Genomic DNA, 13,153 nt, shown 5'->3' on the forward strand with positions numbered 1-13,153 from the left:
AAATATATTTGTTGTTCCTTTGTTGTCATCAATTTTGTTAAAAACAACCTGATGTCCTAGCCGATGTTGTGACATCTGCCTTGATGAAGGCCAGGACATCCGCCCTTGCTGGCATGCAAGTGGGTCCCTTGTGGTTATGCTTTATGGTATGATCTGTGCTTACTTGAAGGTCAAGTAACTGTGTGTTGGGAGCCAGTTGCGGGTTGTTTTTGTTGAAGCAAATCTGTGATTAAAAAGATTTGTTTCTATCTTTACTTGTTGATCACTCATATCAGATCTTGAAAGATTCTCTACTGATATGAGTTGGATCAAAGTGTTCTTCAGCCCAAATAAACCCTAGCCGCCTCTGCTGAAGTATATATTGACAAAGACCTGAAGCTTGAAGTTGATCGAGAGAATTACCTTGAAGATCAAGTGTTCTTAAGAGTGTAAGTTGTTCTTTGTCTTTGTTAGTTGTGAACTAGTCTTGCTCACTGATTCTATAAAGTAAGACTGAGTTCTGTTTTGTGTTTGAGTGTCAAACAAACCTTGTGTTATTGTTGTTACCAATCACTGTGGCAGTGATTGAGGAAAAGTGAGAGGGAATCTCATACTTAGGCTGTGGTTCTAAGTAGAATATCACTGGGTAGATTAGGTTAAGAACAATGAACTTGATGTGTTCATGTGTGTCTGTAATACCTAGTTCTTGAGATAGTGGAATTCCTTTTCATTGGGCGAAAGCTAACCAGATGTAGGTGTAGTTTCACCGAACTGGGTTAACAACTTCCTGTGCCTTGTTTCTTTTAGTTGTTTGTTGTTTTGTGTTCATGCTTTTCAGTCATATGATGTTCTAATCGATTGTCCCAGCATCGTGCAGGACATTTGTTCCTAGGGATCTAGAATTTCAATATTATAGTATTTTATATAAGAGAATATTATTATTGCATCCTTTAAATTTTGAATACCCATCCGTATTTATTTAGAGTTTAGGAAATCACAATGATATGGTGTAAAAAAAATGTAATTTAATATGTAATCCATATTTTCTATCATCTTATTTGGAGAAATGAAAAACAAAACTCATACAAATATTATATTATTATATCATAAACAAATTAAAAACACAATAAATTATATTTAGATTTTTTGTCCATTCATACAAAATAAATAATTCTATATATTAAAAGTAAATTATTATATACTAGGAAATATGTCCCCCGTGCATCGGCACGGGTATACATACTAATATATTTAGGTTTTAAAACTATTAACTTCGTCAAGGTGGAAAAAAAAAACAGAAGGAAGCCAATCCTATAAGCATTAATGGTTTAAAATAAAAAATAAAAGAACAAATGGCGACACTAAAACTTTTCAAAATCGCCAACACTAACGGCGACACTTAAAGAAAATATATATATAATATTTGGTTAACGCCAATCTCAACGGCGATACTAGAAAAATATATATATGTCGCCATGGCTGTTAGCGATTTAACTCAAATGAAAAAAAAAAAAAAAAATATATATATATATATATATATATATATATATATATATATATATATATATATATCGCCGATGCTAGTGACGATTTACACTACATCCGTAAATATTTTAAAAGTTACACTAGATTGGTAAATAAACTCCAAATTTACACTACTCAAGTAAAAAAGTCGTGAAATAACTATGTCAAGTTGGGGACTGTTCTGTCTTGAAAGCTGAGCTTTGGGGTATTTTGCATGGCTTTCGAATTGCCAGAGCAAAAGGGTACTCAAGGGTGTTGCTAGAGAGTGATTCAGAGATTGCTATAGGGCTCTTAAACAAATTAAAAGGATGTTACCCAACACATCCGTGCAGCTCACTGGTGAAGGAAATTGTCCTGCTAGTACTGGCTGGCCAAGATCATAATTTCCACTGGAGGCATGTGTTTAGAGAGTCTAATTCGGTGGCAGACGCGTTTGCAAAGAATGGTCTCTCTATGATAGATACGTATAGGCTTTTTGAGGTTCTTCCCCCCTTATATTGTGCCTTTCATGTTTGATTTTTGCAACATTTTGTATCTGAGGTCCTAATCCCTCTGTTTGGGCTCTAAGCCCCGTTATTTCACCCCCAAAAAAAATAGCGCTGTGAAATAAATTAGACAATTTCAGTACATCTTTCATTACATAAATATCTTACGATGATAGGCCAAATGAAGAATACATTACCATTTTGACTGCAGGTAGGGACTATATAATTTGAGCACCTTATTTTTCTTAATTATATATCTCTAAACCATGATAGTCTAATTAAGATCAGAGAAAACAACAAATTAAATCAACCAATATATATATATATATATAGATATGACGGATACACCAACACATAGCTATATGTATACATAGACACATATTGAGCATATTTGAATGCATACGAAAAACACTTATCGAAACTTATTTAGTACTTTTTCATATAAATAAGCTCTAATAAATACTTTTTAGTCTGCATCCAAACAAACAGGACCATTATATATAATATAAGCGTATCTGTATATAGTGCTAGAGCCCCCTTGCGAGCATTTGTTCATAGTTCTCAATGGATTGGAGCCTCTGAATCCGGAGCTGCTGCTTGAAGCTATTGATGAAGGCTTCAGCGCTCGCGTTGATATCTTCGGTCGTCTTCCTCTCCAGCTTCTTCGTCTCTGATGATTCCGTCTTCTTCGTCTTCGCTGCATCGGAAGCTGGAATATTGTTTCTCTTCTTCTCTCTAATCAAGGTGGTGCTCTGCCTCTTTTCCTCTCTCTTCATCATCTCTGATGAAAAACAGAGGGGAGAAGGTTGGATATTATTGCTCCTTCTCATTGTTGCTTAATTCTCTAATGAAAATGTCAAAGCCTGTTTTGTGTTACAATGAAATGGATGCTTCGTGCTTCATGGGAAGGCTCATATTTATATATAGATCAAGATATGTATATATTACATAGGAAGAAATTATAGGGACTAGTTTTTAATTGAGACTTTTTTATTTTATAGTTTTTCATCCTTATTTTTCGTGTTAACTTTTCACATTGTCCCCATCCCATGGTCTCCCCCCTTCAAAACCGAAGTTAAAAGTTTGTCTCTCCCTTGAAATCAAAGTTAAAAGATGAATGCCACACGCATTCTTAATTCTTTATGTGAGGCAGTTTTACCGACAAATCCTAGTAGAATTAATGGTTAGATATAGTTGGGTTTCTAATTAAGCAAAGATATTGGTCTTGTGTATGAAAAAAAAAATCAGTGGGAAAGATAAAATTCACTTCAATCATCTCTACGTCTCGAATCTTAAGGAGACATGGTGCGCATACTCGAGCTACGTATGACAAATTTAGCGAGAACTACATTTTTTAATAGACCTCACATGAATTTTAACCAATCAAAAAGAGAGTGTTCAAGTGAGTGTTGAAAAGAGAGTGTTGTTAGCATTTTCTTATGGCTCACATGAATTTTAACTAATAAAAAAAACAGTATTGAAAAAAGAGTGTTGTTAGCATTTTTCTTAAATGTTATGATTGTTTAATCACATTAGATGAGCCGAATCAGATAATATTATTATAATTTAGGAGATCTAACCTAACGCAAAAGTTAACTCAAGAGTTGATGAGTTGTTTTACCTATTATAAAGACTATCAATGTCATATTTATTTTTAGTTATGTGAGAATTAACTTCTAACACATATATATGCTTGGATGAATGTAGGATGAGTTTATGTCTAAATATCAAAATTAATTACAAGTGGAATTAACTCATGTTACACGCTTCCTCCGTAATAAAGCAAAATTAGTGATAATTAAGGTGCCAAGAATAACTAGTCGGCCCGAGATGCTAAACGTAGTAAATAATTAAAATGCATATGCAGCCTATGCTTGAAGTAAATGTTACGTATAAGTCAGGAGAAATGGGATCCAATTTCTTCATTTACTTTGTACACGATCTAATGATTTTCATTTTATAGGCAAAAGGAAGACATATATAATTGCATTTCTTTACAAACTGTGTTTCTCTAGCCATAAGGGTTGCTTATTTATTTATCTGTCATTAAGTGAATTATATAATAAGATTAATATTTTGTCACCTGTAATTATCCGCAAATAGTTCCTTTTTGTGCCAAATAATTCAATGTTACTCCTTAATATGTACTATTCATTTAGACTAGGGGAGAAGAACTTTCAAAGTTGTGCCAAAATTGTCTGTTCCAAAGCTCTTGTAGTGTGAAGTTTCAACCTTCAAGATTGAAGTTGATATATGAAGAATTAGCCACTAATTGTGAGAGTCCCGAAGATTTGGCATGTGCAGCAGACCATTCAATTTCATCTTGCATGCGGCTTAAGACATGCATGGTTATCTATGGCTTAATGCCTGCCTGTAAGAAATATGTTAAACCATTAAAGACGCCATGTTTGGCGATACTACAGCCAGTAAGGATCATGATCACGTAAATATTTCATATAATAAATTGTCATTTAATTTTTAAAACTGTGTCAGTCGATCTTTAAGAGATTGTTTGGTATGATAGAGAAGATGAGAAAGAATGATGTGGATAATGAATATTAGTAAAAGAAAAAATAATAATTTAATCAATTGACAATTTTGTCCATTAAAGTAAATACTGACAACTCAAATTGTAAGGATAAAATAGTTAAAACAGAGATAAAGTACAACAGCTCTCCATTTCTTCGCTATTTGAGGAGAGGAAGAAAAGCATGTGGAGCCCACGTAAAAAACTCTCTCTGCGCTACAGTAATATATCTGCCAAACGGAGAGAGTTGCTTTAACTCTTCACAACCTGAGTCTTTGCCATCTCTCTCTTGCCAAGTCACCTTAACCAAACAAAGTGTAAATCTTTATAAGACTTTGTGTGTGTTTGGTTTCAAATCTGGAGAGGCCAAACGTGGATCCAGAAATCCAAAAGCAACTATTTCTTGCTTCTGCAAATGTGGATCAGGGTCAAACGTGGATCTGCAGAAGTTTTCCAAACATACACTTTAAATAAGATACTGATCCACTTGACATTGTTATATGATCGAAGACTTTTAGTCTGTACAGAATTGTAACAATGCAACTTTTAATTTAATTTAATGGATCCAGTTCTCAAAAGTCAAAACTGATTATTAGGAACTTTGAGTCGGCATCTTGATCTCAACCATAAATACTATTAGATTATGAAGGTACATTGCATGCATGGGCATGATGGTTATGTTATATTCACCGCCAATGAAAATTAAATAAGAAGATACCCACGTGATGCCCATTTGTGGGAAATTGATTGGGCATGGGAAGCTGTCATCCTGCATAGGGTTCCCAATTATTTATGGATCTCCATAACATATCGTAGAAAATAGAAATTAAATACCAAAAAGGGTTAATATAGCAATATGACTATCTCCATTCATCTTACGTATGTATCTAATAGTTTATGATGCTTGCTATGATATTTTAAGTTAGATTAAGGTATGATACATTTGAATTCTGATCTAGACTTATATATAATAAGTCTAGAATGAAACTTCATCATTTCCACATGTTTGGATCGTTTTAATACATTTGATTGTTAAGGTAAAATTCAATTTTAGGGAAACACTTTGTGTGAGTGAGTTTTAAGCGCGGTCGTCATTAATTTTAATGATAGAAAACCAGTTCAAATATATTTAACTTGATGAGAGTATATTATTAGTTGTTAATCACCTAACTTAGGAACAATGGGTGTTTGTAAGCTTGGTGTTTTAAAATTGTTTAAAGGTTTCTGAAGCACAAACCATAGACATTTAATTAGCCCACACTCATTCCAAACTATGAGAAACATTTTTGTTCAGTGCTTCTAAGCCCAACAAATTTAACATACACAGATAATTGATCACTACATCAAAACTCAACTTTTTGTAGTTAATATTAGCGGCGGTTTAAACCGCCGCCAAAATTCTTTTTGTCGGTTTACCAATCCCCATATAGATTTTGGCATCGCGAGTCAAATGCACGCCAATTTCCATTAACTGTCGGAAGAACAATTGACATACGCTGCAGCAGTTAAACCACCATAAAATAACAGCAATTAAATTTCGACGTAGATTGCAATCGTCACAACTGAGTTAGTAATTCACCACATTTATGGCGGAAAGGAATTAAATATTTTTTATATATTTTACGCTCACATAATTATAACATTGATTTCAATGACAATAAAATGCCCCTATGTCTTATCATATTTGATTATCACAAGATCTTGAAAGTGTTATGATCACAATGGTCCGTAGTATTTTAGGGATGGTAATAGAGACTAATAACTCAATGAAAGATCGAATTGATAGGCTAAAGTTATTACTCCTACGTAACTTAGTAGAAAAATTCGAGTAAGAGAAATTGTTTAAGTAGTTGAATTTGTGTTTCACTTGTTATTTTCTGCATCTCATACTTTGGGACTTATAACATGATAAGTGACGGTTACAAATATCAATGAATCACTACTAGTTGTCTAATGCCTAGTTAATCACTCCACTAAGCATGAAGTGTTTCCACTAACATTAACCGCATATAACACTCCACTTACAATAGTGAATTCACTAACTTATTTGCACATTACTCAACAATACATACTCCCCGTTAATAAATTGTTATTGAGCACTCATTACTTCTCTAAGTTGTTAAAATCTTCTCTTAGTAGTGCTTTAGTGAAAATATCTGCTAGTTGCTCTTCTGAACTATAGAAAATTAGTTGCACATCTCTTTCTTCAATCACACTTTGAATAAAGGGAGCTTCTCCGCTCAAAACGTCGATAAACACATCTGATTGGTTTAACACGTTGATGTAATTGTTAAAACCCGCAATACCAAAAAGTGCATATCGAATCCATAAGTCTTGTGATGCCACTACTTTAAACATGATTGTGGGTTTACCACAATTACCTTGACAAAATTGGTATTTCAACACAACCGGGCAATCCTTTCATTCTCAATGCATATAATCAATGGAACCCAACACACTTGAAAATTCATGAGTCCCCCATTTGTAGTAGGTGCCTAGTGTTTTCATTGTTTTGCATCCTCAAGTACTAAGCATCAAATAATGTGTCCACACCGGTGACAAATCACTCTAAATCATCAATTCAAACATATACACATCTAGGCTTTCAGCAAGTGATCCATACGCCAACATACGAATAGGTGATATGCACTTTTGTAACGGCGAAATGACTATTCAATTCACTCTATCAAATTATTCTTTTTTCTAAAGGATATCAAATTATTCTTTATTTAACCAGTATATACCCTTTAAATACCTTCAAAAAAATATACCCTTTTGAAAAAAATACCAGTATATATACATTATACAATTGAATTTGTAGAATAAATTTGGGGATTAAAATGAAATTGCGATTTTAAAGCATGGCAGCGGTGCAGCGGCTAGCGTGGCGTTTCCGCCCGGCTCCGCCGCTCATGTTCGCACTCGCCAACGGCGTCGCAACACCCTCAGCTTGTAGTAGCAGCACCAGCACCGCAGAATCAGCATCGAGCTCGAAACAATGCAGGCCCTTCAACTCCACAGCATCATCTTCTTCTTCTTCTTCATCATCAAAGGCAGGTTGGTTTTCGGGTCTGACATTGCCGAAGGTTGTGAAAGCTGGAGATCCCGTTCTGCACCAGCCTGCACGTGAAGTTGATCCCAGTGAGATGAAGTCGGAGAAGGTGCAGAAGATCATCGATGACATGATCCGTGTCATGAGGAATGCACCTGGTGTTGGTCTCGCTGCCCCACAAATTGGACTTCCCTTCAGGGTATGTGGGTTGGTTAATGGTGTTTGATTAAATTGATTAATCAACAAAAACGTTATTTTGAAGTTGATTGCGTTTGGATGAGCTTATTTGAACTTATCTTATAGTATAAATACTTACACACGCGGTTAGATAAGCTTATGAAAATAGCTTATGAAGTAGTAGCTGTTTTGATTTTATCTTTATAATATGCTCAAATTAGCTTATGAATACGCCTTATATGTGAGTTTATTTCAATTAGCTTCTCAAATAAGCGCTTATATCAGTATATGATAAGTGTTTAGTGTCATAAGAGCTTAATTAAGTTGATTATTTAAGCTCATCATGATTTATAAGCTTATTTGATTAGTGAAGCCCTTCAGGGTATGTATGTGGGTTGTTTGAGACTTTGAGTATAAGCTTAATTAAGCGCTGACAATAAGTTTATTTGATAAAATTATTGAAATATACTCAAAATAGGTGATAGGTAAGCATAAGCTCTTAATTGTAAACTAATTTGAACATCTTATGAAAATAAGCTCATATAACTTATAGGTAGTAGGCGATAAGCTATTTATCTAAGTTTCCCTAACACTTACATAAATACATATGCTATAAGATAGTGCCCGAAGGACAGATAAGTGGTAAGAGCTGGGGGACATATGGGTTGGGGAGGGGAAGGGGAGGTCATCCATGGAGGAGCTTATTTGAGTATATCTAATGACATAAACACGTTTAAGTGCTTATTACAATAGCTTATAACTTAGCTGCTTTGATATTATCTTTTTAACATGCTCCAAAGAGCTTATGAATAAAGCCTTTATATGTGAGGAGTGAGCTTATTTCAATAAGCTTTTCAAATTAGTGTATATGTGATAAGTGCTTAGTGTTATAAGAGCTTAATTTAAGCTGATTACTTAACGCATCCTTAGTTATAAGCTTATTTGATGAATAAGCTTAAATTAGAATTGAATGCATGTTTACTCACCAGTTAAGACTTGTAGCTTCTATCTAGAATTGATTCTAGAACATTTTACCATGAAGCAAAACATGCTATTAGTAGGTACAAGTGCTTAATTCGTACGATAATTTAAGTAGCTTATGAAAATAAGCTCAAAACAACTTATAAGTAGGTCATAAGCTTATCAAAACAATTGCAGGTTGTGCTATAAAGTTAGTCTTATATACATGGCATATATGTATTTGCGTTATCTTGGGACTTGGGATAACAAAAATAAGAAGAGAAAATATGTGAGAATGTGGGCTGCTTAAAAGATATGTTCTTTTGTGTCGTGCAGATAATTGTTTTGGAAGATAAAAAAGAATATATGGGTTACGACACAAAGGGAGAGATCAAACCACAAGAGATAAAAGCACAAGTTGAAGCAGAAATCAAAGCACAGGACAGAAGGCCTTTTGATCTTTTGGTATGTCCATCTGCTAACAAATGGAGGCTGCTGAAATGATATTCACAATTTTGTTCTTAAGGCCTGTTACTTCAGTAATACACACGTCATTATTTTAGTTCTCTTGAGGCAGGTGATCCTGAATCCTAAACTAGAGAAGAAGAGCAACAGGACTGCACTGTTTTTTGAAGGGTGCTTGAGGTGTGGCAATCATTTATTAACTATTTGTTCCTTTTTTTTTCTGTTGCCTTGCTTGCTCTTCTAAATTATCCAGTGGGAAGCTTTGTATTTCTCTTATTACTCATTGAAATTTCACTTTTAGGACTTGTGCATAATCAATTGAATATTTATAATGTCTTTCCAGGCTCTTGATTGATACTCTTGGCCCTTTCTTGAGTATTGGCTTGGAATTTCATGAGATCATGGTCATGCCCTTATTTTTCTAAATTACTCTAGTATGATAAAGAAGACTCTATAGGATCAATTTAGAAGATGGAGGCACCACAGCAACTTCTACGATATCATTTAATGACTTTCTCTTAAGTTATACCATTATGTCCATGTATGCTTCCTCTAGAACAAATACCTGAGATTCTGTGTGGTTGAAGTTGTTGATATATCCTTACTCTTTTATAGTTTATGTTGGCTATAATGTGTAACATCTTCATCTGCCACAACATTTTGCAGTGTCTCAGGATATAGTGCTGTGGTAGAGAGGTACCTTGACGTTGAGGTTACAGGTTTTGATCGCGATGGTGAACCCATCAAAATAAAAGCTTCAGGTTGGCAGGCCCGGATTTTGCAACATGAGTGTGATCACCTAGATGGAACACTGTATGTTGATAAGATGTTACCAAATACTTTCAGAACTTCAAGAAACTGGGATATGCCTCTTGCCCCTGGGTGCCCCAAACTTGGCCCCCGCTAACAAGTTTTTGGTGCATGTTGGTGAAATTTTGTAGCATGTGATCCAGATGCATTAAGTTAGAAATTTTGTCTCAGTTCGGAAGTAAATTTTCTGTAATATTTGTTGTTCATACTGCAGCAATTGTTACTGCAATCTGATATTATTTTCTGATCAATACACTTCATTTAGGTTTTATTACTCGGGATATGGATTTTTCATTTAATTTTATAGTGGGTATTCAGTCATGATGTTTAGAGACCGCACGAGACATAAAACAGATTATTGGAATTTGGTTCGTGTTTGTGCATGAAATAAACTTATATAACATAAATGCTTTTTTTTTTTGGCTTATTAAGCTGCTCAGGTTAACTTATGAGTAAGAGTTTATGCTTACCTATAACATTTTGAGTTTATTTCAATAAGCTTCTCAAATTAATTTATGACTAAACATCTATGTTATAAAAGCTTACTGTTATAAGCACTTAATTAAGTTTACTAAAAGACTTAAAAGTTGGAGGTCCCCCTAAAATAGGGGTACTTTGGTTAAGGCCCTTACAAAATATTTTCTTTGGAATACACCCTTATTTTGAAAATAATAGTGAGCTTTAAGCCTCTCCCGTTATGTTTTTGGAATGGGTGACGGAATTCAAAGAAATTAATTTTTCAGAGTTTCATTATATGATAAAGGGGAACTTTAACCAAACTTTTTCAAGCCAAAATTTGATGTTGGTTGAAATTTTCAATATTTTTCTCAAAATTCTTGAATTTTAAATGTAGACGTAATTGCAATTTTGGTCCTTGACGTTTACCAATTCCACGATTTTAGTCCCCCACCTAATTTAATTACACAGATGATCCATGACTTTGCTGGCAGTCTGCCACGTTGGTCCTACCGTTTGTTTGTTAATGGATGAGGTTTACGTGGATGGTCACTTAGCTGATGTGGAAGTTGAATTGGAGAGAGAAAGAGACCAGCAATTGATTCAACCTTCTTCCTCGCCTCTAGGGACTCGTTCGTTCTTTATCTCTTCCCTTTTCGCTAAATCTCAAGCTTTGAAGCATCTTCCTCACGGTGCTCTATTTTTTAAGGAGGAAGAGGGTAGAAGATGACCGTTGCAGGTCTTACGTGCAACTCACGTGCTTCCCTCTCTCTTCAGTCATTCTTTCTCTCTCCAATTGGACATCCACGTAAGCCTCTTTCGTTAACAAATAAACGACAGGACCAACATTGCAGACGAGCAGCAAAGTCAGGGGCCATCCGTGTAATTAAATTAGGTGGGGACTAAAATTGTGGAATTGGTAAACGTCAAGGACCAAAGTTGCAATTAAGCCTAAATGTATTAGCCCTTGGATTGGTGACAGAATTTAAAAAAATTAATTTTTCCGAGTTTCATCGTATGATTAAGGGGAGCCTTAACCAAACTTTCTCAACGTAAAATATGGGCAAATTTTTTAGTGTTGGTGCAAATTTTCAATTTTTTGTCGAAATTTGTGAGTTTTAAAGGTGTGCCCATGGATTTAGTTGCGAAATCTAAATAATTTAAATTTTTTGAGTTTCATGGTATAAAGAAGGGAGGCTTTAACTAAGTTTTACTCGGGATTAATATTATTAACTTTTTTAGTATCGGTGTAGTTTTTTTGTTTTTAGCCTTAGTTCCTCTGTTTTAAAGGTGTTAGTCCATGGAATGAGTGATGAAATCTGAAAAAAAATTAAATTCCCCACGTTTCATAATATGATGAAGGAGAAATTTAACCAAACTTTCTCATGCTAACTTTGTGAAAATGTTAGAGTGTTGGTGGAAATTTTCAATTTTTGTTCAAAATTCTTGAGTTTTAAAGTTAAATGCCCATGAAATAAGTGACGAATTCTAAAAAAAATTATATTTTACAAGTTTCATCATATAATGAAGGGGTGCTTTAATCAAATTTTATCAAGCTAAAATTTGTGCAAATTTCTGAGTGTTGGTGTAAATTTCCAATTTTTAATCGAAATTCTTGAATTTTAAATATAATGGGTGACAAAATTCAAAAAAATTAATTTTTAAGAGTTTCATTATATGATGAAGGGCAACTATAACCAAACTTTCTCAAGTCAAAATTTGTTCAAATGTTTTAGTGTTGGTTGAAATTGTCAATTTTTTGTCAAAATTCTTGAACTTTAAATGTATTAGCCCTTAGAATGAGTGACGGAATTAAAAAAAAATTAATTTTGGCGAGTTTCATCATATGATTAAGGAGAGCCTTAACCAAACTTTCTCAACGTAAAATATGGGCACATATTTTAGTTTTGGTGCAATTTTTCAATTTTTTGTCAAAATTCGTGAGTTTTAAAAGTGTTAGCCCATGAATTTAGTTGCGAAATCTAAAAAATTTATTTTTTTGAGTTTCATGGTATAGAGAAGGGAAGTCTTTAACTAAGTTATACTCAGGATTAATATTATGAATTGTGTTTAGTATCGGTGTAGTTTTTTTTTTGTTTTTAGCCGTAATTCATGTGTTTGAAAGATGTTAGCCCATGGAATGAGTGACGAAATTCGAAAAAAATTAAATTCTCCACATTTCATAATATGATGAAGGAGAACTTTAACCAAACTTTCTCATGCTAAATTTTTGCAAATGTTAGAGTGTTGGTGGAAATTTTCAATTTTTGTTCGAAATTCTTGAGTTTTAAGGTTAAATGCCCATGAAATAAGTGACGAATTCCAAAAAAATTAAATTTTACAAGTTTCATCATATAATGAAGGGGTGCTTTAATCAAATATTCTCAAGCTAAAATTTGTGCAAATTTCTGAGTGTTGGTGTAAATTTTCAATTTTTAGTCAAAATTCTTGAATTTTTATTAGCCCTTGGAATGGGTGACAGAATTCAAAAAAATTAATTTTTAAGAGTTTCATTATATGTTATATGATGAAGGGAAAATATAACCAAACTTTCTTAAGTCCAAAATTTTTCAAATGTTTGAGTGCCGGTTGAAATTGTCAATTTTTTGTTAAAATTCTTGAATTTTAAATGTATTAGCCCTTGGAATGGGTGACAGAATTCAAAAAAATTAATTTTGGCAAGCTTCATCATATGATTAAGGGGAGCCTTAACCAAAC

The 13,153-nt window shown here is 33.8% G+C and overlaps 1 protein-coding gene across 2 annotated transcripts; it reads left to right on the forward strand.

The window, feature by feature from the left end:
- The first annotated feature begins 7,339 nt into the window (after positions 1 to 7,339).
- Positions 7,340 to 10,399, forward strand: LOC130749688 (peptide deformylase 1A, chloroplastic/mitochondrial-like). Of its 2 annotated transcripts, XR_009023019.1 has the most exons (5): positions 7,340 to 7,766; positions 9,041 to 9,169; positions 9,282 to 9,349; positions 9,513 to 9,710; positions 9,836 to 9,972. XR_009023019.1 is itself a non-coding variant. In XM_057603063.1 (4 exons), exons 1-4 carry the CDS (start codon positions 7,377 to 7,379, stop codon positions 10,074 to 10,076), a joined length of 828 nt encoding a protein of 275 aa, XP_057459046.1. In that variant the 5' UTR covers positions 7,340 to 7,376; the 3' UTR covers positions 10,077 to 10,399. The 2 variants fall into 2 exon arrangements, 1 of the variants encoding a protein (XP_057459046.1); XM_057603063.1 differs by lacking the exon at positions 9,513 to 9,710 and having other exon boundaries at positions 9,836 to 10,399.
- Positions 10,400 to 13,153: the final 2,754 nt, after the last annotated feature.

The sequence above is a fragment of the Lotus japonicus genome, chromosome 3 (genome assembly GCF_012489685.1).
Source record: "Lotus japonicus ecotype B-129 chromosome 3, LjGifu_v1.2".
Lineage (NCBI taxonomy): Eukaryota > Viridiplantae > Streptophyta > Magnoliopsida > Fabales > Fabaceae > Lotus > Lotus japonicus.

What these genes read in the sequence shown, in the direction of transcription:
- LOC130749688 (XM_057603063.1), top strand. Translation starts at nt 7,377, where the DNA reads ATGGCAGCGGTGCAGCGGCTAGCGTGGCGTTTCCGCCCGGCTCCGCCG. An exon ending in GAAGGCCTTTTGATCTTTTG is followed by an intron (nt 9,170 to 9,281) that starts GTATGTCCATCT and finishes CTCTTGAGGCAG; the next exon opens with GTGATCCTGAATCCTAAACT. An exon ending in TTTTTTGAAGGGTGCTTGAG is followed by an intron (nt 9,350 to 9,835) that starts GTGTGGCAATCA and finishes AACATTTTGCAG; the next exon opens with TGTCTCAGGATATAGTGCTG.